General features: G+C 38.1%; 1 protein-coding gene across 2 annotated transcripts in view; it reads left to right on the top strand.

Annotated features, from left to right (window-relative positions):
- SVEP1 (sushi, von Willebrand factor type A, EGF and pentraxin domain containing 1) overlaps positions 1-23,640 on the top strand; it is a 199,913-nt gene that overhangs the window by 92,860 nt on the left and 83,413 nt on the right. For both annotated transcript variants that reach the window (XM_043566210.1, XM_043566209.1), the window contains exons 14-24: positions 1,784-1,892; positions 5,850-6,014; positions 6,574-6,807; positions 8,677-8,838; positions 10,303-10,464; positions 17,212-17,373; positions 17,779-17,870; positions 18,952-19,048; positions 20,653-20,766; positions 21,820-21,933; positions 22,743-22,944. In XM_043566210.1, the coding sequence (XP_043422145.1) occupies positions 1,784-1,892; positions 5,850-6,014; positions 6,574-6,807; positions 8,677-8,838; positions 10,303-10,464; positions 17,212-17,373; positions 17,779-17,870; positions 18,952-19,048; positions 20,653-20,766; positions 21,820-21,933; positions 22,743-22,944 (1,613 nt within the window). The remainder of the gene's footprint in view (positions 1-1,783; positions 1,893-5,849; positions 6,015-6,573; positions 6,808-8,676; positions 8,839-10,302; positions 10,465-17,211; positions 17,374-17,778; positions 17,871-18,951; positions 19,049-20,652; positions 20,767-21,819; positions 21,934-22,742; positions 22,945-23,640) is intronic.

Raw genomic sequence — 23,640 nt, 5'->3', positions numbered from 1 at the left:
TGTAATCCAGACTTTTCCCTCATATTTAGAATTGGTCATAGGTTTTGGACGTCTGGAATGAATTATAAGTGAATCTTTATTAAAACATTTTGAACTTTTTAAAACATTCTGAGTCAGAAAGCCAGAGAAGCGTGGGGTCCCTGTGGTTTGAAAATGTCTGCTTTGTTATTTAAAGTATGACAAAAATGCCATTGTAGGCTGTATTTATTTTAGGATGGGATAATTGAACATTGAAAGGGCTTTCTTTTTCATGCATTTTTGTTGAGGATTCTTTCAATGTTTACAGGAAAGCAAAACAATATATTTAACTTGTGTGGAGCATCTATCAAAGGCAGGAAACGTGTTCTATACGTATTTGAATCCCTAATGGAGTAGGCAGCTTAGATTTGGGATAGATTCTAAGAGTGGAATTGGTGGTAGTAGATTTGATGTGCAGTGTGAGAGAAAGAGGGGAGTCAAGGAGGCAGAGTGCCCAGGAACACGGACGCACGAATGGGTATACATGGCTGGAAGTGTGTCAGAGGATCTTTTCTGATGTCTCTTATTTTCTCAGTGAACACCGATACAGAATGATCAGCTGAGAGAATAAGGATGGGAAGGAGTTGTTGAGGTTTGGAAAGAGAGGTGATGGTACCAAATAATTTTCTAGAAAGGCACAAATGAATGTGCTAAAGAAAGGTGCTAGGATTGGCCAGAAGCAGGTGTGTGTTTTGTTTCAAGCAGTAATCAACCATGTGGGTGGGTGCATGTGTGGACAAAGCAGAGCAATCAGTTTAGGGTTAAGGATTCTGCAGACAAACAAGTGAAGAAGGGTGCGTGTGAGAGAGTAATTCAGGAGTAATTCATAATAAGGAGGTGAAGAGACATCAGGCTGAGAGACGGTGAAGAGATGGAGGGGTCAACGGATTATAAATCTGATGAAGTCAGAGAATTCCAAGAGGAGGAGAGGGTGCAGTTACCGGGCATGATGAGGTCTGAGGGTATGGCCATGAGAGCAGGTGACAAAGTAAGGCTGGAAGACATGAGGAGAAAGAGAAAAAGGAAGTGAGAAGCCAAGGTGAAGGAAGGATTAGCTGGATGGATACAGAAATCCCCAACAATTATAGCAGGGAGAGTTACTGGATGTTCTTAGAAGGAGGGGGTGATGCAGAATGGGGAAAGGCTGTTGGTAGCGGCCACATGGAGAGGCCATCTACTATACCATGAACTTCAGGACTGTGAGGCTCTAAGGAGGGGTGAGGGAGCATGATCTGGAAACAGCAGGGAAGAGTGAGGAAGATACTTCCTCCACCTCTATGCCCACAGTTTGAGGAAGCTGGAAAGTGAGATGCCATTGAGAGCAAAGGTAAAAGGAACAGAAAGAAAGGAGATGAAAAAAAATAATAGGAGATTCGCTGATTACTGGCTGTGAGTTCCAAAGGGCAGAGGAAGGTTCTGAGGACTTGGAGATGGGTGGGAGATAAAGTCAGAGGAAAGGGATCTAAAGAGCCATATGGGGTAAAAGATCAGAGACAAGAGATATGCCAGGAGTTCTGGGCTTCTGGGGATCAGTGATATAAACAGAGACAAAAAGGCATGAAAATAATTGTGGTGATTCACAGACACGGGAGGCTGTAAGGGGCGGGGCCTGGAGGAGGACCAGGAGTCTGTCCAGGAACATGCAGGGCTCTAGCCCTCTCCTCTCTCCTGTGGATAGAATTGTGAAGGTCAGGAGAAAGAAGGGCTTATCCAAAGCACACAGAGATGTGATTTACATTTTATACTTTTCATTTTTTATTTGCAGGTCCCATCATTTTGTAGTGATGCTGATGACATTGACTGCAGATTGGAGGACCTGACCAAGAAATATTGCCTTGAATATAATTATGACTATGAAAATGGCTTTGCAATTGGTAATTATATTATGTAGTGTCAGTAGTTTGCAAGACTGATCTGCAAAATAAACTAATTCCAGAAGAGTGGGGCAAATTAGAAAAATTAACTTTTTTTAAGCCACAAAACTCTTGAAGTGATAAAAAGAAGAATAAGTCACATTATGATTGTGATAGTTTAATATTTATATGATAGGATAGTACTAAAGCAGTTTTTATATGGCATTCAATTAAAATTGCAATTAAGCCGTGAATTTAAAACAGTTACACATGTAAAATGCTCTGATTCCTCACCAAGAATATGTTAAGACTCAATCTGTTCAGGTCGGATATACCTTCTGGTTGAATTTTGATGTTTTCTGCATGGCATCTCTAAACATTTTTATTAAGGTTATTCCTACGTCTGATGTGTGATTTTTTGCTGGCGTATCTGGCCATTTTGGTTACTGCCTTAATATTCGTTGGAGATTTTAGTAGTCACTCTTGGGTCTTTCATTAGCAAAGTCATCAACCTTTCCAGTAATTATATTTCTGATTTTTATCGCATTGTTATAAAACTGCTGAACACTTCCAGAATACTGTTTTTAAAAATAATAGTGATAACAAAATAGTGTCATGGTTAAGCACTATGGACTCTAACACCAACTTCTTACATCCAAATTCTGGCTCTACCACCTGCTAGCTTGTGGTCTTGAGCAAATTTGTACTCTGTGCCTTACTTAGTCTTCTCACCTATAAAATAGGTATATAAGAATTCTAAACTTATAGGGCCATTCTCAGGATAAATTGAGTAAACACAGGTGCAAATAAAGTCCTTAGAAGGTTATCTGAGACAATATTAGTTGACATTACAGCAGACATCCTTTTTGTTTCTCGCACTAATCACATATATCGTATTTTTAGTGACTTAGCATGAAGAGTGATGTTGACCTTTGCTTTATACTTTTTCAATTTTAGAAATATTATTTTGCATATATGTTTATTGCAAAAAATTTGAAAACTGCCAAAACCCAAAGAATGAAATAAAGATAATCCACATAAATAATCCTGTAAATAATTCCATTAATGTACTAATATATGTATATATAATGTACTCATGTATATGTATACACACATATAACTGTACATGTATGTGTGTATATGTGCCCATATTATCTTATTAACCTGAATTTTTAGTTAACATTTTATTGAGGACATTTTTCCTTTATTAAATATTATACTTCAGTTTCAGGGGCCACATATTATTATTTAATCAGTCAATTGCTGTAACTTAGGTAAACAACTTCCGGTTGGTAGACTTTGGGTTTCTCTCCATTTTAACTGTTATATAAAACTTCTCAGCGAAAATTTCGGACATTAAAGTTTTAGGTAGAAAAATATGAAGTGGCATTGGCAGTGGCATGACTAGAGTAACAGGCCTCTTCTGCCACACGTGACCCAGGTTTCCCCTCCCACGTTGCTGAGGTAGATTATTGAGGGTTTAAGGATACACACAGAGAGAATCACTTGCCGTCAGAAGACTTTGAGATAGGCAATGGTTGTCATCCGATAAGGATCAAAATAACAGTTTTCTAGATTCAGACATGGACAGATGGTACCACTGATCCTAAGAGAGAAACCTTCATCCTTGAATGCCTTTACAATGGAGAGTCACAAGATTAGCATAATATTTATTTTAAAAAAAAACATTTTAATTTTTAAAGAGAGAGAGAAAGAGCATGAGTGGGGAAGGGACAGAGAGAGGGAGACACAGAATCTTAAGCAGCTCCAGGCTCTGAGTGGTCAGCACAGAGACCCACACGGGGCTCAAACTCATAGGCCGCGAGATCATGACCTGAGCTGAAGTCAGACGCTTAACCAACTGAGCCACCCAGGTGCCCCAAGATTAGCATAATTTTTCTAACAACTTGATGAGTCATAATGTATGAAAAATATACTATATATATATATACTTTATATATATATATATATATATATATATATATATATATATATATAAATGGTTTGACCTCATGATAGTCTTATAATTCAAATGAAAACTAAAATGAGATGCCATTTTCAACCTGTCAGATTAACAAATTCAAATAAGAATCGTAACACCCAAACTTGGCAAGGGTATAAGGAAAAAAAAAGCATACTCACATATTGAACACAGAGGAGAAATTGGAGGACAATGGACAATATGTGTCAAAAGGATTAAAAACACTCAAGCCTGAAATTCTCCTTCTAAGAATATTCCTCAAGGTAGAAATCATGCCAATGTGCAAAGATGTACTCCATTTCATAAATTCTAAGGCGTTCATTTTTCATCTGAACATCTCTGAAATTGGAATATGTCTTCTCAATAATGGTGCTTACACTGTATGAAATCCTATATGCACAAGGATGTTCAAAATTTTTAAATAACCTAAAAGTCTGAAAACAGAAACCTGGTTATTTTTTGGTATATAGACATAGAAGAGAATATTATGAAAACATTTGACACAGAAATGCCATAATATACCATTTATAAAATTAGAAAAAGATTACTAAATAATATACACATAGTATAATCTTTTATGTTTATATCTATTCCACTGTTACACGTATCTGTATGCATAAATGTGTATGTGTGGGTTTATATATCCATAGAAGAAAATCTTGCCTAAAATGCTATAGTTGTTACTTCTATGTGGTGGAATTATAGATAATTTACACTTTTTTTTTTTTTTGGTCTTACTCATCTGTTTTTCGATAATGGCTACCTAATACTTGTGGGAAAAACACTTAAGTGAAAAACAAAGTTATTTACAAAATTATTTATCGTAGGCAATTTTAATAGCCCAAAACAAGTTAAACAAAAAAATTTTTAAACAGCTTATTTTATTTAAAAATCTATTTTAAATTTTATTTAAAATTTTTAAACAGCCTACTTAGGTGGACAGGCCTGTATAAATATATTTTGATATTTATAATTTTTTTAATGTTTATTTTTGAGAGAGAGACAGAGCATGAGTGGGGGAAAGCAGAGAGAGAGAGGGACACACAGACTGCGAAGCAGGTTCCAGGCTCCGAGCTGTCAGCACGGAGCCCGACGTGGGGCTCGAACTCACAAGCTGTGAGATCATGACCTGAGCCGAAGTCAGACGCCCAACCAACTGAGCCACCCAGGCACCCCAATATAATTTGGTATTTAAAGCACATAAGTAAGCAACACCAATATACTCAGGCCAATATTCGCATCATTTACTGGGGTTTTAGAGTGAGTCAAATAGTGAGCTTGATGGTTTATGTATATTGTCTCAGTTATCCCCCAGACCTGTGCGGTAAGAATAGTGACCTCAATTTATAAAAGGAGAAAGTGTGGTTCAGAGAGATGAAAGTAATTTGATGAGGACTGTACACCCTCACATCATGAAGCTACAATCTGAATCCATGCAGGGAATCTAAAGAATCTCAAGTCTCCATGTCACATCCTCCAGCGTGGTTACATCACGTTTAACTTACATGCTATCTTCAGAAACTGACCCCACTCTAAAGTATGATGTAGCTATCTTGAATAATGCCCACAAAAGGAAACCTGCTCATGTGCATTAAGTTCGTAAAGCTGATACTAACATTTTTTAAGAGAATGGAACAAACCCTGAAGGGAAATGGGAATTTATTAAAATTCTGCACCCACATCCTATTTACCTCTAAAGCTGAAGTAATTAACTATTAGCTCAAAGTTAGAATGGCTTACAGGCATAGGTAACTCCACTGAGACTTTTCTTTCTTCTTTTTGGTGTAATTCTTTGGTAATTTAAATTTAAAGTGATGTGCCTAAAAATTATAAAATTATAGATGAAAACTATGAGGTTCTAGAAGAAACCCTGTATTCAGTTCATTATGGACAATTTGAGAAATAATCAAGGGTGATCTGACTTGTGGCTTAACATTAAAATCTAAATGCTGCTAGAGACAACTGTAGAATCTTGTTTCTCTGCCCCAACTGTCTAGGACCTGGTGGCTGGGGCGCGGCTAATAGGTTGGATTACTCTTATGATGATTTCTTGGACTCCGTGCAAGAAACACCCTCAGGTGCCAGCAAAGCCAGATCTTCACGAATGAAAAGAAGCGCCCCGTTATCTAACCACAAAATTAAGTTAATTTTTAACATCACAGGTAAGGATAGACTGTCTATTTGAAAAAACAATATTGTGGGGAAGTCTTGAAACCTATTTCAAGTGTGGAAACCTTGAAAATAGGTGTGGAAACCTATTTTGCAAATTTCCATGTCTTATCATTCTTAGGAAATAATCCTGGAACCCAAAACTAGGGACAGCACAGTCCCCTAAGTTTTGTCTTTCTTTTCAATTTAATATCACAGATACATTTTATGATTCTCGCAGCAACAAGTAGCCTTCTTTGTACTCATTTTGACATGACACACTGAGGCATGTTTTTAAAAAGCAAGAGCTTGCAGAAATTTAACATGCTACATGGGAGAACTTCATAAAAACAATCTAGATCCAGCATATAAGAGAAGGATTTAAACAAATTGCATTGTTCCTAATATTGTCCACGTACTAGTTGTTCAGTAAGTAGTGACTGAGTTTGAGTTTATCTTTCCTGGAAGATTCTAAATATGCCATTTCTTCTTGCTGAAGAACTAACTACAAACAGTTTCCTGAAACACCGTGTGTGCCGTGTTATGTTTTATTTCATCTTGTTTTTATCTCAGCTAGTGTGCCATTACCCAATGAAAGAAATGATACCCTTGAACTGGAAAATCAGCAACGACTCATTATGACTTTGGAAACCATTACAAATCAACTGAAAAGGATCCTCAATGAGGAGCCCATGTATTCCTTTCAGCTTGAAACTGACATGCTTGTAGCTGAGAGCAATTCGTTGGAGACTGAAAAGGCTTTCCTTTTCTGCAGACCAGGCTCAGTGCTGAGAGGGCGGATGTGTGGTAAGACTTTTCCCTGCAATACAAAATACCTGGCGCATAGTGGGTCAGATGAGATGCACAGAGCTGTTTTACAACTATACAGGGATACTGAAATGAAACATTTCGCTCTTGCTGTGTGGTCCTTACTACTCTTCTGTCTGAGGAGTCTAAGTAACCACTATTGTTCAGGACAAGAAAACTATTTCACGTATGGGACTCAGATCCTTAGAGTTCACAGCTTTCAACAACATCTCCAGTAATAATAATAACGAATACTTTTGGACCATTTCCATAGGCTGGCTGAGCACCTCTCGTGTTTAATTCTGTTTACCAATTCTGCGAAGCACATTTTATGGATGGCAAAACTGAAGCCAGAGAGAGAGGCTAGGCACTTAGTAAGTCTTACCCCTTAAGACAGTAAGTGGTGTAGCTAAGATTCCCACCCAGGTAGCCAATGCCAAGTTCGCGTGGCATAGAATCAGCCATTTTAAAGTGTACAAGTTCATTGGTATTTAGTACATTCATGATGTTGTTCGGCCATCACTGCTACCAAAATATTTTCATCACCTCCAAAGAAGATCTCATAACCATTAAGTAGCCATTCCTCATTCTCCTTACCCCCAGCCCCTTAATTTCTAACCCCGACTGCCACAGTCTGGATCAATTCCAGCCTGTTTCCCGTATAAGCCGATTGTTTATAGATACTGGAAACTCCTCTAACCAGGTTCTGTACACTCAACTGGACCAAATGACATGAGTCTGGTGCCAGTCTCTCTGTAGGCATGGGATCTTGCCTCCTGGATGGAAAACCTTCCTCAGCAGTTTTTATTGCTTTTCCCAGAGCTCTGTTGGGTGATCAATTCAGCCCAGCAAAAGCACATTAAAGTGGTCATTCTGAGCCTGCTCTTGTTTCCTCCCTACCTTGTGAATAAAAATTAGAAGTCACCTTGACCAGTGTTCTGCATTTCTCAGTGTGTTCTTGAGACTGCCTGTAGCAGCAGCATCTGAAGTGCTTATCAAAATGCATCTTGACTCAGGTCCTGTCCCAGAACTAATACATCTGACACTTTGGGGGCAGAGCCTTGGACTCTGAATTTTTAGTGAGTTCCCAGGTAATTCTTATAGACTTTAACATCAGAATCCTCTAGGTGCTAATTTCAAATATCTTCTCTGTGCAAATACTGTTTGCAAGCAGCCTTTTAGTGGGCTTAACATTCCACTGTGGTCTCAGAAATCCTGAGTCACGTCAAGTCCGCCAAGTAGTAGACCAGATCTCCAAGGAAGGAAGGTCCTGACATTGGCCTGTTTCCTGGGAACCCTTGAGTATGAGGATGCCTTGGACTTGCCTTCAGTGGACAGTAATTCCTGTAGGCAGAGACAGGGGTCTGCCTAACTCATCTCTTTTACTCTCACAGCCTTTTCCTGGTTTTGTTTCTAGAAATGATGCTGCAATGGACAAGCAGTCCATTTCATAAGGGAGCCATTCAGAGCAACAGCTAAGGAACTGTTTTTCAGATCTTGAAGCCTCAAATTAACCCAAATGTGCGTTGTTTTATCCTTTTCTTTCAGCAGCCTTTTCTTTGTTAGCTTTGTGTTTCCCAGGATGATCTTCTTTAATCCACACTTTAAAGCCCCTATCATGGAAGCCTGAAGCTTGGGCAATAAGAATTTGCATTTTCTTAAACAAAAAAGAATCTACTCTTGGTTTCTAGAAATACGTTTCTGGAAGGTTTATCTTGTGAGTAAACCTCTGACAATAAGATTTAACACATAAACAGTAGTACTTGGAAGCGTGCTTAATTATTTTCGTGCCTTAGGACAAAAGAACCCAAATATGTTCCATTTCTCTAGTTTACTGTATTCAGTGTTTCCTGTTTGTTTTCTTTTCAGTCAATTGCCCTTTGGGAACCTATTATTCCCTGAAGCATTCTGTCTGTGAAAGCTGCTTCACGGGATCCTATCAAGATGAAGAAGGGCAACTTGAGTGCAAACTCTGTCCAACAGGGACTTATACTGAATATCCCCATTCTAGAAGCAGCTCGGAATGCAAAGGTAATGGCTTAGTGCACATTTTGACCAGAAGCCTGAATTTGATCTCCAGTTATGAAGTCTCAATGGCAGATAGGATTATTTTTGTCTTTTGATTTTCAATTATTATCTTAATGTTTCCCTCACTTTAAAGAAGTCTATTTTTTCCCCTTTGGAACATTTTATTGCTCTAAGTCAAATTCCACTGTCAATAATTCGAATCCACATTTATCAAATAACTCAGATTTTTTTTAGTGAATCTCACATTAATTGGTGGCAAGGACTTCCGTAACACTTAGCAATCATATTAGAATGATACTTGATACGAGATCAACTCTCCATTTACTTGGAAATTAATGACTATAGGTACAGATGCATGTATTCTTTCTAGTAAAGTATCTCAAGATTTTATAAAAACATTTTATCGTCTTTCTCAATAAACACTCCTGATGGGAATGTTCTCTTTCATGGTTAAAGTTATAATAAGCTACACCTAGAAGAAGGAATTTCAGACCTGCATCCCTCACTGTTGTTGCAAATGCAGATGTGGTTGCTGAATGACAAATATAAACGTGAGAGTTGCGCTAGGTGATTAGAAATGCTAAAAACATTAGCAGTGCTGGAAATGAGCATCATTTGGAGGACGAAGGCAGAAGGAATGGATGGTGTACTTGGGGGTTGAGGATTCTGGCCCTACCACAAAGCCACTGGTTTGAATCTTAGAAAGTTGCTTAATCTCTCTGGGCTTCATGCTAAGACTACTTTTATTCTCTGCTCTGCCAACCCTCAGTTGGGGTCTGTAGGTAGGAGGGCAGAAGAGGGCCAGTTCTCAGAGCCATGAAGGTACCACTGTAATTATGCGGTTCTAGCCCAATTTGAGGTTTTGTTTTCTGTCACTCCAGAAGTAGTGTACAAGCTGAGAACTTATACAAGGACAAGTCCCCCTGTGTACAACTTGTTCTTATGACAGTACCTTTCTGAGATGGGATTTCTAACTTCACTCAAAAACCATTTATTGGCAGGGGCCTGGGTGGCTCGGTTGGTTAAGTGTCCGACTTCGGCTCAGGTCATGATCTCACGGCTCATGAGTTCAACCCCTGCATCAGGATCTGTGCTGACAGCTCAGAGCCTGGAGCCTGCTTCGGATTCTGTGTCCCCCTCTCTCTCTGCCCCTCTCCCATTTGTGCTCGGTCTCTCTCTCTCTCTCTCTCTCTCAAAAATAAATAAACTTTAAAAATTAAAAAATAAACAATTATTGGCACTTTCTAGGTGGCTATGCTAGGTAATAACGAAAGTAACTAGAAATCAGTCTAAAACTTACTAGTACAGAGAAGCATGGGGCAGTCTAAAATACAGTCTATATGTAGTTCTTTGTGTCCCTCATTGTATCCTGAATAAATTAAAATGCAGAAAACCTTACCCTACCGAGTGCTAGTTTTGTATAGCTTAATGTCATTGTTCCTAACCATATTACGTTTTTCTCTTCAGCTCAGTGCAAACAAGGCACTTACTCATCAAATGGCCTTGAGACGTGTGAATCATGTCCACTGGGCAGCTACCAGCCAGCATTTGGTTCCCGGAGCTGCCTCTCATGTCCAGAAAGCACTTCAACTGTGAAAAGAGGAGCCGTGGACATATCTTCTTGTGGAGGTAATCGAAGCCTTCGAAGTTATTATTGCTTTACACCTGATACAGGTTCTATACGTGGAGGAGTGGAATGTTTTCAGCAAAACCGTTATGTCCACTGTAAGCAAAGAAAGTAAATTACTGTCTCTTCATGGAGAGTTTCCTTTCATTCAGCCAGTCAACACTTAAGTCTAAACACCGGCAACACAAACACCGTGCTCTGCCTTTAGGATCCCAAAAAAAGGTGCAAGGCTTGGTCTCGGGATTCATTATTAATAAACATGTGCCTCCATGATATGGTAGAAATATATCTCATCTAGGAACTTAGTTTCCTCCTTTATGAAGTGAGGTCCTGTCTCATGTTCCTTGAAACTCTGAAAAGACATTCAATGAATTATGACATTTCATTTCCTGTAGTTTGAAGGTTTTTGTGAGCAGTTATCCACTCTGGCTGTACTTTGGAATCATCTGCACATTTACATCAACATTTTAAAAATACTGAAGCCCTATCTCCTCTCCAATATTCTGATTTAACTTGTCTGGTGTTCTTTTTAAGTTCTATACCCTTCCCCAAGTGATTCAGAAGTTACAAGGGGGCACCTGGGTGGCTCAGTCAGTTGAGCTTCTGACTTTGGCTCAAGTCATGATCTCGCATTTGTGGGTTCGAACCCCGCATCAGGCTCTGTGCTGACAGCTCAGAGCCTGAGCCACCTTTGGATTCTTGTCTCCCTCTCTCTCTGCCCCTCCCCTGCTTGCACTCTGTCCTTGTCTCTTAAAAAATAAAATAAAACATTAAAAAAAAAAGTAACAGGAAAAGTTGAGTATGACTAATTTTGGGTCTCACATGTCAGCATGTAGGGCTTCAAAATGAAGATTGCAGGGTCCCACTCTTAGAGTTTTTAAGTCAGCAGGTCTGGTGTGGGGCCTGAAAATTTACATTTCTAACTAGTTCATTAGTGATGCTCCTTCTACTTGGTCCAGGGACCATATGTTGAGAGCCACTGGTTTGTTTGTTTGTTTGTTTTTCAGTTTATTTATTTATTTTGAGAGAGACACAGCATGAGCAGGGGAGGAGCAGAGAGAGAGGGAGAAAGAGAATCCCATGCAGGGCTCAAACTCATGAACATTGAGATCATAGCCTGAGCTAACACCAAGAGTCGGTTGCTTAACCAACTGAGCCACCCAGGTGCCCCAAGAGCCACTGGTTTAAACAGAAATAAAAAGATTAGGGCTCCAGTTTTCAAATATTTCTAACATCCCTACCATGTACAGTTTTCCAATACAGCATAAAGACTACAAGATGCAAACAAAACTGAAAAATGAAAACTTAAAATGGCCATGACCCTAAGGCTGAGAGCCCTGCTGCCAGGAACTCCCAACTCCATGCATGTACTTTGCAAAGTCAATGAAACTTGTTTAAAAATAAAAAGTCGCTGGCCTACCTCTGCTGCATCACTGGGAACAGAATAAGCATGCTGGTTGAAACATGGCTTTTTAAAAATTATGGATCCTCCACTTTCTCTACACCCTTATTTAAAAACCTAAGGTCTACGGCCATCTGAAAATTTAAAAACTGCTCCCTTAGTAAATAATACACATCTGTATCCAATTAGAAACAAATTTTTGGACAACAACTGTATAGGACATTTTCCTTTGGTGCTGGGACATTCCTTTGTAATGTCCAGCATTACATCTTAGGATCTGCAGTCCTCATAAGACGGTACTGCAGGGAGAAAACCAGGAAGCATGCCATAATTACAGGTTTTATATACTGTGCCAGTTTCGCCAGTTTAAATCGTCTCAGTCAGGTGGGATCGCAGTACATAGAAAAGTCTGTTAGAACTTTGGAACCGGGCAAGCAGCGTTTATCAACCTGATATTTCACTGAAGAGAAGAGAATTTAACGGGGAACTAATTGAAACTCACACACTATGTCTGTTACATCACACCAGCTTTGAGGATTCTTTTTTTTTTATTAAAAAGCAAATCAGGGGGCGCCTGGGTGGCTCGGTCGGTTAAGCGTCCGACTTCGGCTCAGGTCATGATCTCACGGTCTGTGAGTTCGAGCCCCGCGTAGGGCTCTGTGCTGACAGCTCAGAGCCTGGAGCCTTTTTCAGATTCTGTGTCTCCCTCTCTCTCTGCCCCTCCCCTGTTCATGCTCTGTCTCTCTCTGTCTCAAAAATAAATAAATGTTAACAAAAAAAATTAAAAAAAAAAGCAAATCAGGCTTCACATTATGGTTGAAATAGATCTACTAAGGACTTTTTTTTTTTTTTTTGGTCAATATACAAACGAGTTTTGGAAGAAAGTCTACAGTAAAAAATTCTCTTTTTCTCCCTCACTCCCTCCAACCACAAAAGTAAGTAGGATCTTTACAGTGCAACAAATTCATATCTGACGATTTTTCCTTTTAGCTTCCCAAATAAGCCTTGAGGTTTGTCTAATACCAAATTATTGCAATAAAGTGATTATAATTCCCAGAAAGTCTCTAATTAAACTTCTGGTAACTGCCATATTTCTCCTAATATTCCCAGCATAAGTTTTAACCACATTCTGTTCATCATAAGTGAGTTAGGCAGAGCTGAACTCAACATTCTTCTGTGGTGTTAAATAAATACCGTTTTACTTTAAACTTACATGTGTATGATTTCTAAAATAGTCTCATATATATTTGTCTTAGTTTTAAGGTCTTTCCTTCCTCCCTTCCTTATTTTTTTCGTTCTGTAGTGATTTATTTTTAGGTATATGTTTATGGTTTACCTACTCTTTTACTAAAGTATTACTTTTTGCATTCTTTAGCATGTTGAATTTAAAGTTATTTTTAAGTATATTACTATATTAAAGTAATATATATTTCATGCATTTCAATTTTTATCACCACTTAGAATATTAAATATCCTTAGGTCGGTGGCTACAAACTGAAGAGTCTGAAATTTTTCATTTTTTAAAAATGACTTTCAGGGGTGCCTGGGTGGCTCAGTCAGTTAAGCATCCAGCTCTTGGGTTTCGGCTCAGGTCATGGTCTCATGGTTTGCGGGTTCAAGCCCCACATCAGACTCTGTGCTGTCAGCATGGAGTCTGGCTCAAGCTCTCTCTCTTACACACAAAATAAATAAATAAACTTTAAAAAATAAAAATTAAAAATTACGTAGACTTTTATCAGAACAATAAGTCTCATAAATGATTTTTTTTGGTGATGGTGTTGTTTACATATGGTCCTATAGGAAAAGGAAAGATTATTACTGAACCAGGATGATATTTCTTACTCCAGCCCCACAGAATGAAGTTAAAAGGAAGCTTAGGATAAGAGTCTCTGACCCCTGAATTTGTTTTAGGAAAGCCATTTATTTTATTTCATATTTTTTTAAGTTTATTTATTTTGAGAGAGACAGAGTGAGAGCGCGTGCGCTCACATACAAGTGGGAGAGGGGCAGAGAGAGAGAGAGAAAGATAGAATCCCAAGCAGGCTCTTTGCTGCAGGCCTGTAGTGGGCTTGATCCCATGAACCAGGAGATCATGACCTGAACTGACTAAGAGCCTGCCTGACCTCAAGCTCAACCGACTGAGCCACCCAGGCGCCCCAGGAAAACCATTTAAAATGCAAAATTCACTTGGCTCCAGGGCTGTCTGTGTTATCCTTAACACCGTCAGGGAACAGACGTGTGGGATTACATTTTTCAGGTCACTTCAATACACTATTTTTAATTCTATTTTAATATCACTTTTGGCATACTTAGATTTCTCTCTGTCTCCAGTAGAAGAGGTTAAAAGGATCTTGTCCCATTTTTCTTGACTCAGAAACCACAGCTGCTTTGACCAAGATTCAAAATGAAACTTTTCCCCCTTTCTTCTTACAAAATTAGACCATGAGGAACTGCCTGTGTATAGGCGCATGTGTGTATATTTAATACTGTATTGTATACTACATATAACGCTATTGTTATGTATGTTATGTTTACATTTACATATGCTATATGTGTATATGTATGCTTACAACATATATATATGTATATTTACTATATGTATCAATAATATATTAAGTACTGACTGTCCACTCCTGGAAAGTATATTTCTGATGACAACTGTCTCCCTTTGGAATATAATTTAAGCTCATTTTCACATGAAAATTCACACTTTCTGTGCCAAAAAGCAAAGTATAGGGGCACCTGGGTGACTCGGTTGGTTAAGCATCTCATTCTTGGTTTCAGCTCAGGTCATGATCTTGCACTTTTGTCAGTTCAAGCCCCATGTCAGGCTCTATGCTGGCAACACAGAGCCTGCTTGGGATTCTGCCTCTCCTCTCTCTGCCACTCCCCCACTTGTACTTTCTCACTGTCTCTCAAATAAGTCAATAAACGTTAAAAAAAAAAAAAAGCAAAATATAAACATCACTGTTTTGAAAAGCCACTGACTTGCTGATTTTTAATCTTAAGATTTTATTATTATTGCATATTAGTATAATTTTTGGCATTCTGTCAGTTTCTAGGGGTGTAGTCTTTTTTTCTGTTTGAGGGTAAGGTGCTGAAAAAAACGTATGTGCAAAACAGTTTAATTCATCATAGCATCTTGGTTTCACTGACAGAATTTATATTTTTACCTTATCATACACACTCATATATCATCTGAAGCAGAGTTTTATACATTTATTGGTGGAAGATCTATGCCTCCAATTAACTACTGTAATTAACTGTTTGGAGGTACCTTTTCCAAATAGATGATAATTTTTTTGGAAACTTGACATTCAAAAAACCCATTTTAAACTCAGCAACTTTATAATATGTTTGTGCAAAGCCCTGTCTAGAACTCTGAGATCTAGCAACAAAGAATAGATTAATTTATTCTTGGTGAGCAAAGGTATTTATAGTTTGAAGTTTTAATATACAAATGTTTTTGTTATAACAGGTATCTTGTTTCACTGAGATACTTACAATTTAAAGTTTTAATATAACAAATGTATTGAGAATATTTGTTTCTTTTTTTTTTTTACGTTTATTTATTTTTGGGACAGAGAGAGACAGAGCATGAACAGGGGAGGGGCAGAGAGAGAGGGAGACACAGAATCGGAAACAGGCTCCAGGCTCTGAGCCATCAGCCCAGAGCCTGACGTGAGGCTCGAACTCACGGACCGCGAGATCGTGACCTGGCTGAGAAGTCGGACGCTTAACCGACTGCGCCACCCAGGCGCCCCGAGAATATTTGTTTCTAAACAAGCATTAATATCTATGATATCTTCTGCCATCTCTTGATTTGACTCCTGACTTTTTGTCAGAGGGTGTGTAAAGGAGCACTTTTGCAAAAGATGTGACTGGCTGTTGCTGCTTAAAAACTTTGACCTAAACCTCTTGAGATGACCGCAAATGCTTTATTGCTTATTTAATGTTTATTGTCATACCAATAAAAAAGAGATGCCATTACCCAGAATATCCTGCTCCGTTGAGCCTCAAGTGCATTTCTAAATTTTTCAGTCATATTGCTAATTATTTCTGCCATACTGATTTTTATTAACAAAAACCCAAAACCTAAATGGAAAGTATGCTGAGATTCCCCAAAGCTACTTCCTTGTGTTCTTCTATATTTAAATTTATGCAGACACGTCTTGATAATTTTAGTGGTTTCCGCAGTTTGTAATGGTTTTAGGACTCATGCCCATGACACCAGTCAGTTCACATAAGAACATGCTCTGGATGAATTCATCTTTGGGTCACAATCTAAAATCCCAACCCAAAGATTTAGTCGTGGCTAGTCTGCCCCATCTTCCCTCTGCCAAATGCAACCAAAATTTATTGAAGAAAATGCAAGTTCATGTCATATTTGAAGCTATTTCTTGTTTGGTTACCGTCCCACCAATTAGCAAGATTTGGATAAATGACAATATTCAACTGGATGTTGTTTATAAAAAGCATGTCTAACACAAAATGACATTAAGAGGTTTAAAAGTAAAAAAAAAAAAAAAGACCCTTCCCCATAAATACCATAAATCATGGATAACTATACAGGAGAAATAAAATTTCTAATAACATGAAAAAAGCAACTTAAATCATCATCAAAATGTAAATTCAAATTAACAGTGCAATTCCATTTTCACTTTCAAATTGAAAAAATACTTAAGTGATCATTATCAGTAGTGATGAATACGTAGTAAGAGCAATTCCATACACTACTGATGGAGCTGTAAGTTAAAATCTTTTTTATTTATTTATTTTTTTAAGGATTTGACATTCTGTATTAATGGCTTTACATTTTCCATTATCTTTAGATCTATAGATTCAACAACTCAAATTCAGCTGTTCAAATTCAACTATTATCCCAAGGAAATAATCAGAGCTGTATACATAAGTTTATGTAGAAAATTTCACATCAGCAATATTTATAATAGCTAACAAAGAAAAGCAACCTAAATGGCCAGTAGTAGAGGAAATGTTAGATCGTTTATGGTCTGTCGATGGCATGTAATATTTTTCTTTTCTTAAAAACCATGCCGGTTAACAAGTTGGAGAATGATTTGGGAAATGCTTAGGATATAATGTGAAGTAGAAAAATCAGAATACAATATTACAAGGTCAATTCAAATTTTTATTGAGTTAATGTGTGTTGTTAAGGGGGGGGGAAACAACAGAATGTTTGGGTGATAACATAGTGCAAGCAGTAGATATGTGCAAGAGAATATTTTCACAATTCAGTAGCTTTCTTATGACTGAAGGTTGATGTACTTCTTTTCAAAATAGAGCATGTTGCTTCCGACTCACAAATGCTTTGTTTTTACCCGTGCAGTACCTTGTCCAGTAGGAGAATTCTCTCGTTCTGGATTAACACCCTGTTACCCGTGTCCTCGAGACTACTACCAACCCAATCCAGGGAAGTCCTTCTGCTTATCTTGTCCCTTTTATGGAACTACAGCCTCCTCTGGTGCCGGATCGATCACCGACTGCTCCAGTAAGAAGATACACTTCATTTCTTACGTAATCGCGCATGTTGGAGACTTGCGTTTGTGCTGTGGTAACCGTGATACCGAATATTACTATTCTCAGTGGATGTAGATGTCGGGACTTGCTAAATTGTCCTTTGGGGGGCTTTTTGATGACAGTGACTCAAAGATTCTTATTTTGGGAACATTGAACTTGATAACTTCCGCATCTCTCTCTAAGAGTCTAGGATTTAGTTATATATGCCATCCATCTATATGGTCTCTTTTTTACTGTTACTAAAACAAAATATGTGTGACTTTACCCACTTTGATAACCAGAATATTGACTATCATATTTAGGTAGAGTCTACTTACTGGCAATATCTACGGCACACTAATTGGAAAATCTAATGTTTTCTTATTAATCTTATTAGGTTTTAGTTCAACTTTCTCAGCAGCAGAGGAAAGTGTAGTGCCCCTTACTTCTCCTGGACATATCAAAAAGAACTATGAAGTCAGCAGTCAGGCAAGTCCCTTTTATACTTCTAGAATCTTCTCCAGTGGAATGTTTGGAAAACATGATGTCATTTTACATGCCACACTCGGGGAAATGGCCAGATTTGAAACCTTAAATAATCGTCTCATGGATATTATCAATGAATAATAGTATTTACTTGTGACTTCTAATAAGAACTTTAAAAAATGCAGTATCAGAAATTCTGAGTACCAAAAATTGGGAATTTTCCTCAGCAATGTCTGGCATAGAGAATGTGTGGGTAAGGGGAACCTCTAAATTCACTAATAACTAACACTTATCACAAGCATAACCCATCATTTGAGTAAGGGGCATTTGGTTTATCCAAAGGCCTTTTTTTCTGATTGGCAGGAAGAGTTACTCAACTTTCATGAAAATTATTTACAATTTTTGTCACAGAAAAAAAGAGATTGTTTATTGGAATAAGGTATAGTTTTTTAAAAATTAAGAGATAGAGCTCATGAACATAACTAGATTAATTGTTTGGTAGATTTAGCCATTACTCTGAATAGACCTTGCCCGATGTCATGATAAATTCTTTGGCTCTAAGTATTTTTAAGGAGGATAATAAGGCTGTATTTCTTATTTCAAGTTTCTGCAGTCTCGTCCAAGCTTGTCAGGGCTTCATAAGTCACATTTGAAACTGAGCCCAGCAGACATAGAAATTTGTAATAATAACCAGAGAAGTGACTACCAACCCTGGAGAAGTATTAGAATCCTCTGGCCAAATTTAAAAAACAATGATGCACAGATCCCCAACCTCCAGAGGTTCTGATTTAGCTGGTCTGGGTGGGAGCCCTATCCTGTGTACTTTTAAAACACCTCAAATGGGTTCTAACATGAAGGCAGCATTTGAAAACACTTACTAGAACATCACCTAAGGATAATATATATCATATATGTCCAACGTGGCAGGCACCAACATGATGCAGGCAACAGTCCAGCTAGCATTGCGTGAACTCACCCAGAAACAGGAACCTAACACTGCAAACATCAAACTCCCTAGTCAGGATTGCTTTGAAGTGATTGAGTGTTTTGTCTCTGATAGATTTCTTTTTTTGCCACCCGGTAGGTTTTCCATGAATGTTTTTTAAACCCTTGCCATAATAGTGGAACCTGCCAACAGCTTGGGCGTGGTTATGTTTGTCTCTGTCCATCTGGATATACAGGTAACATAGAGGAATGCAACTTTCAATATACGTTTCAAATGAAATCATTGTGACTTGCATATCAGACTCGGGGACGCTAAAAATAAACCCTGTGAGATACATTAGACTGTATCAATGCACAAAAATTTGATTAGGCTTGATAAACCAAGGTGAAAAAAGTGCATAAATTACAAATTACAGTTTTCTTTGCACATTTTGGAGGAAGAATAACGAATCATCTTCTCTATGAAAAAGTTACATCATAACTCACAATTTAAATAGGAATGCAGTTTCAGAGGCCATGGCCAAGGCTCCATTCTAACACAAATTAAATGTATGATACTCAACGTAGAACAATTTGTCCAGCATAAACATCTTTAAACAAACTCCAGTTTCTCTCATTGGCCTCACACTAGTGGAAGTTTTTGTGAATAGCTGTGATTTGTTGCTTCGTTTCTATCTTTCTGGAAGCTATGCCCGGAAAAACAATATGGCTTTGAACTTGATTACGCAGGAATTATGTAAGAATTATGTTTTCTTGCAGTTTGAGTCACATTCTAGTTCAGTCCAGAAATACAGTTTTTGAGAGGGAAGTGAACTATATCTTAAAATTATAATTTATTTAAAATAGTTTGCTATTTCCTCCTAGAAATGTAGTTTTTGCATTTTCCCCACTTTTATGAAGCCAACATAAAATATCTTTTCAATGAGGAAAATGGTATTGAAATAAAAGAATTCACCACAAAATGAACAAAAGGAAAGTTGGAAAACAAGGTAGCCCAGGCCTATCAAGAATATGGCATTCCACTTATTTCACCTTGTGTGTGTGTGTTTCAATTTTCACAAAAATTTTGTCCCAACATTCCATAAGAAATAATGGATCTTATCCTAGAATTTTATAAGCGAGTGGTGGTTGAGCAAGGGCATAATACAGAACAGTGGTTCTCAAATTTTAATGTGCATCGGAATCATTTGGAGGGCTTCTTAAAACACAGAACTGGACCCTAACCCAGAATTTCTGATTTCAGTAGATCGAGGGAAGTTTTGATCATTTGCATTTCTGTCTCATTCCCAGGTAGTTGCTTATGCTATTGGTCCAGGGACCATTTTGAGACCCAGTGGTGTAGAGGAAGAACATGGGTTTCTGGCAGAGCTGGCCCACCAATAGCTTGTGTGCATCCTGTGGAAAGATGTATCCTCACTCTAGGACACCTGGTATAGGAGCTGAGATCTGGCAAGACTTGGCCCCACCCCCTCTTCTCAGCCAGTGGTCTTGGTGGAAAGTATACATGACTCGGTGCTTTTCACTTTGGAGTTAAGCTAATTTCTGGCTCCATTTTATGCTCCCAGGTCTTCCCCCTCACCCTTCCCACCACCAACCTCTACCTTGGGATTTTCTGTCTTTTATGTATTTTTATAAGGATATCTTAAATCTCTTTAGAAAGAGGCAGTGCTTTCATTAAATACTTAACTAGACGGTAGCACTTAAGGAATAATGCCCCTTCCTTCACCACCATCGCTCCCTATAAATTCAGATGATTGAGAGAATTGTCTTTAAATGATCATGGTTCTGTTTCTGTTAATCCTTCCTTTGATTGTCCTTCAGTGTTTGGTTTCCATTTTAGGCTTAAAGTGTGAAACAGACATTGATGAATGCAGCTCACTGCCATGTCTCAACAGTGGAATTTGTAAAGACCTAGTTGGGCAGTTCGTTTGTGAATGCCCATCTGGTTACACAGGTAAGAGGAGAGTTTGTTGTCTTTACAGTATAAACATTGAAATCATTGAAATTTCATTGCTGGAAATCAAAACCACAAATAGTATCTTACACCTGTTCGAATGGCTATCATCAAGAGACAGGAGATAACAGTCTTGGCAAGCACATGGAGAAGAGGGAGCCTTTCTTGGTGGGAATGTAAACTGGTGCAGCCTCTAATGGAAAAGAGTATGGAGGTTCCTCAAAAACTTAAAAATAGAACTACTGTATGATTCAGCAATTCCACTGCTGGGTATCTATCCAAAGGAAATGAAGTCACCGTCTGGAAAATTTGTTCATTGTAGCATTGTTCACAATAGCCAAGATATGGAAGGAAGCTTAAGTGTATCTCAAGGGATGAATGGATAAATAAAAGGCGATCGATTTATATGTAGTGGAGTGTTACTCAGCCACAAAAAAAAAAAAAAAAAGGAAATCCTGCCATTTGCAATAAATGGACAAAAATGGAGGGCATATGCTAAATGAGATAAGTTGGACAGAGCAAGACATACTGTATGATCTCACTCATATGGGGAATCTAAAAAAGTCAAACTCACAGAAACGGAGTGTCAAATAGTAGTTTCCAGGGGCTGGGTGTGGGGTTATCATATATGTCATTTAAGGGTACAAACCTACAACTACTAGATAAGTAAGTCATGTTTAAGGACTCGGGGAATAAATTCAACAGAGAGGTGAACAACTAACAAATAATATAAAGTTTTTAAAGCAGATCACACTGATCATCCTAACTATAAATAAATATAAAAATAAATAAATAAGCAAGATATTCACGGTCATCATTTTCCATCCTATGCTGAAAATACCAGATTCCCTGCTAGAAATGTTTTGCAATAAGTAGAATGGAAGAAAACATTTTGCTGCAATATATTTGGCAAAGAGCAACAATTTTTCACAACTATATTAGCCACAATTCCTGATTCTTCTGTTCTTACACCTGAATGGCTTGCTTGAAAACTATTAGTCTTAAATTCCTTTCAGGTTTTCTCTGGGTAAAATATTCTGTTATTCTCTCCAGGTCAACTGTGTGAAGAAAATATAAATGAGTGTAACTCTAGTCCTTGTCTAAATAAAGGAACCTGCATCGATGGCTTAGATGGCTATCTCTGCACCTGTGTGAAGGGATACACAGGTAAGATGTTTCCATTTTTCCTTCATTGTTTCAAAGTCCTGAAAAGCACCACAAGGTACTACATTTTTTTTAACATTATGCTATGTTAACATTGACTTTCTGATTTTGTAACTGTGCTATTATTATCTAAGCAAAAGTCCTTTGAGGAAATTCACCCTGAAGTATTTCAGGGTAAAAAGGCATCAAGGGTGCAATTTAGTCTCAAACAGTTTAGAAAAATGTGTGTGTGTGTGTGTGTGTGTGCACACGCATATGTATGTGTGTGTAAAGGGAGACATGGAGACAGAGAGAGAGAGAAGACCAGAGTTTTATGCTAAGATAAACATTCAAGAAGGAACCGGAAATAAATTGTATAAGATCGTATTGCAAATTGATGCTAAATAAAATGATGTAGTAGATATAATTTATAAAGAGAAATTTCCAGAAAAACGACCAGTGAAGGAAAAGGGCAAGGTCAAAGAAACAGAGTAAAATTTTGAACTAAATTTGCTAGTTTTATCTTTTAACATTATCTCAATTAGATGTCCCTTACTAATGTTAGCTTCAGGAAGTTCTAAGATAAAAAGAGAAGATTACCAAAAAAAAAGAAAAAAGAAAAAAGAATGCTAAAATGACTTAACAAAAGCCAAAGCTCATTCAGGAGTGGATCTCAAAGCAGTGTGACAGGCCAGTAGTTCTAACAGCTTCCCTTCCAGGAAGGGAATCTCCTGCTTCCTTCAGGAGCAGCATCCTCCAAGGAGTCAACACTTTGATCATGGGTTCGAGAAGGTTAACATTTGGGCTCTTTCCTCGTCCTCTTCCATCCCCAGGCCTGCACTGTGAAACAGAAGTCAATGAATGCCAGCCAAGCCCATGCTTAAATAATGCCGTCTGTGAAGATCAGGTTGGGGGATTCTTGTGCAAATGCCCTCCTGGATTTTTGGGTACCCGATGTGAAAAAAACATGGATGAGTGTCTCAGCCAACCGTGCAAAAATGGAGCTACCTGTAAAGACGGTGCCAGTAGCTTCAGGTAAAGCCCTAAGTCTGGTGCTTTGCACTATTTTCATTTTCTTAACCATTCAGTCATTCTGCAGTCTTTACCGAGTATTGCTGAGTCCCGAGTCAGCCATTCCCTAATTCTAGCCCAAGAATAGACTACAGTAGACTCTCCCCACCACCTGAGTTTCTGATTCACTAAGTCTGGGCTAGAGTCTAGGCAACCTGTATATTTTAAGTTCCCCTGTGATTCCGATGCACAGCCAGACTTGGAAACCACTGTTCTATACTTGGGAGGTCAAAAGATCAAAGGAAACAGAGTAACACAGAAGCAAATACCCGAAGCACGAGACAAAACCTCATTTTTAAACATTTTATATTTTAGCTGGAGGTTTTACACCAGCTAAAGTCAAAGGAAATTGTGCAATCATGCTGTTACAGGGCCAATCGACAGTGTCTGTGACTTTCAAACATTTTTTTTTAGCTCAGTAACCCTTGCTTCATAAGAAATCTAATATGAATGTAAACAAGTAAAAAAAATAAATAAAAACCAAACTTTTGTGTTCGGAAACAGTAGTATTTGTAGAGAAGAAACACTTTGTCTTCCTGAGGCAGCTCTTGGGGTGCCAGTGGAGTATCGTTTGAAAACCAACACTCTCCTTCATCGTGATCAAGTCTGCCCTATTTCATCCTGTTACCCGTGCAGGGTGTATGCCTTCTGTAGTACAGA

This window comes from Prionailurus bengalensis, chromosome D4 (assembly GCF_016509475.1).
Source record: "Prionailurus bengalensis isolate Pbe53 chromosome D4, Fcat_Pben_1.1_paternal_pri, whole genome shotgun sequence".
Taxonomy (NCBI): Eukaryota; Metazoa; Chordata; class Mammalia; order Carnivora; family Felidae; genus Prionailurus; species Prionailurus bengalensis.
The sequence above is the reverse complement of the archived record's forward strand: the minus strand, read 5'-3'. Positions and strand labels throughout refer to the sequence as shown.